At 35.7% G+C, this 4,792-nt stretch overlaps 1 protein-coding gene across 1 annotated transcript; it reads left to right on the top strand.

Moving 5' to 3' along the window:
- The first annotated feature begins 524 nt into the window (after nucleotides 1-524).
- LOC134625390 (uncharacterized) lies at nucleotides 525-4,591 on the top strand. The gene is made up of 2 exons (XM_063470612.1): nucleotides 525-613; nucleotides 3,457-4,591. Exon 2 carries the CDS (start codon nucleotides 3,458-3,460, stop codon nucleotides 4,394-4,396), a length of 939 nt encoding a protein of 312 aa, XP_063326682.1. The 5' UTR covers nucleotides 525-613; nucleotide 3,457; the 3' UTR covers nucleotides 4,397-4,591.
- Nucleotides 4,592-4,792: the final 201 nt, after the last annotated feature.

Here is a 4,792-nt window from a genome sequence, read left to right as displayed (position 1 = left end):
TCGAATGCACACATTCATTCATTTAAATACTTCTATGCCAACATTTACATTGTTTTCTTTGTGTTTCACAGACTTTCAGTACAAATCAAATCAAAAATGAAACTCAATTTTAGTTACAGTTTGAGATAATGAAACTAAAAGTTTGAGTTGTAACACAATCACATCTTTCTACATGATCTCAAAGTTTTTATATGCTGACACTAACAATAGAACGCCTTTAAATAAGGAAACTTGAATGACCAAAAAAATCATACAAGAAAACACTGCCACTGAATAAATGTGTACACTATTTGAAATTCATTTGTAACCAGCTCCTATATTACAGACGCAGCATCTCTGACCCTACAGTGGGGCAGACACGCCCATATTCAAACTTTGGGCATAAACTTGCTCATAAAATGATCAATAATTTGCTTTCACGTGACTGCTAAACTAGAAACCCTTAAATCCATGATGGTGTTGCTCTTTAATAGCCTCATCTAAATATCTGGATTGTCAACCTTCATCTTCGCCACTAGCGGAGTTTGTTGCTCTGGTTTCATTTACCAGGAAAGCAAAACTTAAAGGGAGTTACGACTGTCCTCACACAAACAGCAGCAGCAGACTTCCAAAGGTAAGATCTCTCATTTCCTCATGGATTCCTTTTCACTTACTTTCACTCACATGATTTTGCCCTAATGCAGAATTTATTCTATATTTAAAGATACAATGAAGTGGGTTTAACATGAATTGGATTACACTGCCTTGTCTTAAATTACAAGCATACTCATTCACATGAAAAATGATGCATAAGTCTGTAGTATTATTACAGTTTTGAAAAATGTCATAGTTTCACTTTCTGGCACAGGGAGAGGCGTGTATCATGACACCTGCTTGTTGTCGTGCCGCACGCCCTGCTTTCGCTACTGGACTAGTTTTTGTGTTTTCAGCGTTTTGATTTCAGTTTTGATTTCGGTCCGAAGCCACTGGACTATCAGTACCAACCTCGGTTAACACTGCTTAATTTAAATCATCGCTCCGTGGGATATTTTGGATTAAAGACGCTAGTGGCAAACTTGCTAGCGGGTCATCGGGGTAACGCTACGAATCCACAGGGCTCGGAAGAGAAACAGGTGATATGCAAGGTTGAATACCTCTAAATAGCATTATAATATGCGTAGGTATTGCATCAAATAATATGGCATATTCTTTGGCTGTGGTTGGAAATTTATAAGTGTTTAAGAATTCTGAATAAGACATAAGCTGCCCATTAGGATTAAACAACTGATTCACTAAAACAATCCTTTTCTCAACCCAACTAGAAAAAAATTAATGATTTATTTTTATGCACTATGTTGGTGTTATTCCAAATTAAATACGTATGGGGTGTAAAGTTGTGTTTATATATAAGAGACCAAGCTTATTAACTTGTTTGTGAAACATTGAAAGGTTTTCTGGAAGCTTATCTATATTATAATCACAACCTAAGATAATACTTCAAACTTAGAGAAAACTTATTCTTTTTTTCGGGAACGCAAATCACATATTGGTTAGTCCAGGTAAATGACATATCATGAGGAAATTTGTCTCTCCAAATATCAGTTACATTAAATTTATCCATAAATGTTTCCAATCTCAAATTATTCCTAAAATGTTGTAAGGGGGGGCCATCTATCTATAGTGTCATTTAGTGAAACAGTAAAATTTCCTCCAATTAATAAATTTGAACTGGGATATTTAGAGAGCCAAAAACTAATCTTTGTATCTAAAGAGTCAATTAATCTATCATTTTCAGGTTTGGTATCATAGCCATATAAATTAACAATTATGAAAATGGAGTGATTGTATTCTACTAAGAATCACAATCTGAATGTAGAACAATACCACCGAAGCTACCTTTGAGAGTTGCGACCCCAGCTGACCTCTCTGTTCCATGCGAATACCAAACATCGTTACGCCACTGAGACTTCCAGAAGTTTACATAATCAGATACAGAATGGCTTTCTTGGAAAAAACAAAAATCACTTTTATATTTCTTAGCAAACAAAAATAAGGCTTTACGTTTACAAATCTGTCGTAACCCCCTGGCATTAAGGGAAACAATAGAAAATGACAATTAAGAAAACAAAAAATGAACAGTTAGAAATTTAAGGAACTAATATTGTGTTCCTTTCAGCAGTGGTGGAAAAAGAAATAATTGATATTGTAAACAAGTGTAAATACAAAACATTCACTGATTGTAACGATATTGACATGAAAATTGTCAAGAAGGTCATAGAAGGAACCGTAGAAACACTAACATACATCTGCAACTTATCATTTCAGATTGGAAAAGTTCCAAACAAAATGAAAAGAGTTAAAGTTGTGCCGTTGGATAAAACTGGGGATAGACACCACTTCACAAATTACAGGCCTGTTTCTCCACTACCACAATTCTCCAAAAACCTAGAAAACCTGTTTAATAAACAATTAGACAAATTCTTATATAAATATGAATTAATCTCTGACAGTCAATATGGATTGAGATCGAAAAGATCAACATCAGTAACATTAATTGAATCAATCGAGAAGATTACAAATGCTATAGATCAGAAACAATATGCAGCTGGATTATTTCTCGATCTCAAAAAGCATTCAACACAATCAATCATGACATATTAATTAATAAACTGGAACAGTATGGGATCAGGCGAGTTGCTCTGCACTGGGTGAAAAATTATTTAAGTGACAGGAAACAATTTGTGAAGCTGGGTGACTATTCCTTATCAGTCTTGCACATTGCATGTGGTGTTCCACAAGGCTCTGTCCTGGGTCTAAAATTATTTATTATTTATATAAATGATATTTGTAATTTATCTGATGTATTAAAATTAGTATTATTTGCAGACAACACAAATATTTTTTTTGTTCTGTGGGAAATCTAAAGGAGCTGCTGGATACAATTACATCAGAAATGTGTAAAATTAAAAAATGGTTTGGAACAAACTATCACTAAATCTAAGTAAAACTAAAATGGTCTTATTTGGGAATTCCCAAATAAACGCACAAGTGTAGATTCATGTAGATGGTGTGGAAATTGAAAGAGTTCTTGAACACAAGTTTCTTGGTGTGATAATAGATGATTAAATAAGCTGGAAGGCGCATGTAAATCATACAGATAACAAAATTTCAAGAAGTATTCTAATTTTGAGTAAAGTAAAACACATTCTGGACCACAAATCACTCCACACATGTATGTATAAAATGTGTGTGTGTGTGTGTGTGTGTGTGTGTGTGTGTGTGTGGCTGAATGACTATCAAATTATAAACTAGGAGAACAGTTAAAGCTCTCTTAATAATTAATAATCAATTAATCATATTATGCAGTCAACACATAATCATTTGATGCTTCACTTGGTCAAAAAAAAACATGTAATGAATGTCAGAATATAAAGTATGTATGAGCAATAAAAACAGTGACTTCTTAAATCTCTACAGGATGAAGATGTTTGGAAGAATGATGAGCTGCTGTGTGGCTCTCCTCCTGACCTTCAGCTCTGTGTCAGCTGTAAGACGAAAGCTCAACTCAGTCACTGATCTGAGGTCAGTAGGCTTTGGCCAGTTTGTGCCTGTGCAGAGCCTCTGCTTGCTCCACTGGTTTGCCAATGAAATTGACATTGACATTAACGGTGACATAAGTCTGACCTTTGACCCAAATAGTTTTGATTATGGCTCACATCATTATCGCAACAATGAACAGCTGTTAGAACCACTGCCTTGGCGATATCAGTACTACAGTCTTGGTAATATCCATCAACAAGGATCGCTGCGGCTTCCACATCATATCACTCACCTCCAATTAGAGAACAAGGACGGCAACAGGGCTCGGATTATAATCAGAGTGTGGGAGCAAAACCTTGGACGGCGAACTTCACAGATAATAGATCGAGTCTATATCACACAGCATTATGAGACATCTGAACATCGAGGGACAGAGTATGATCCACTACATACATATGAGATCACTACTGACCTCTTAAGAGCGATCAGTAAGTTTTCCATGCACAGTGATAACATCAATTTACTGATGTCTCTCAGAGACCACTTCAGAAGCAGCGCTGATGACTCCCAGCTATCGGAGATAAGAAACACGTGGGGTGACCTTGCTTTCCTTGGACTGTTGTTGTTTATTGTGATCCAGGAGAACAATTCCTCTCACGAACACAACAACAGATGGCAGCCATCACAGAGAAGCAACGCACGAAGTGATACTGTGGTCAATATCACAGAGAGAAAGCAACACAATGCTTTTGTCTCCCCACAAAGCTACAACTCTACTTTGCAGGACGACAACATCTGTGCAAGGCGTTTCTGTTTTGTGTTTGTTTTGTCTCTCATTGCTGTTCTTCTATATTGGGCATTGTCACCTAAACATTAATTTAACTACAATCAGTGTCAACACACAGATTAAATAGAGCATTTTTATTATGGTGTACTGCCACTGACAGCAAAACCCTTGAGCAAACAGTGTTTCATCATCAGTCTTCTTCCTGCAGCCTTGATACACTCCCTGACAGTTTTTTTTTTCTTTTTCTCAGAAGCTCAGCCCCTAAACTCTTTTTCCTGACTTTTTCCCTACATCACTGAAGACTGCAGTTGTCAATCCTTCTTGAAAAAACAGAGAAATTGGCATATTTTTACACTATAATATTTATTGCCTTTATTATTGGTTTCACATCTTCCATTTATCCATAAGATTGTTGAAAAAGTAGTTTGTTTTTATTGTTTTTATTTTATTTTATTTTATTTGTTTAATCCATCTATGCTTCCTTTA

Source organism: Pelmatolapia mariae, linkage group LG4 (assembly GCF_036321145.2).
Source record: "Pelmatolapia mariae isolate MD_Pm_ZW linkage group LG4, Pm_UMD_F_2, whole genome shotgun sequence".
Taxonomy (NCBI): Eukaryota; Metazoa; Chordata; class Actinopteri; order Cichliformes; family Cichlidae; genus Pelmatolapia; species Pelmatolapia mariae.
This window is presented reverse-complemented; position numbering and strand designations above follow the sequence as displayed.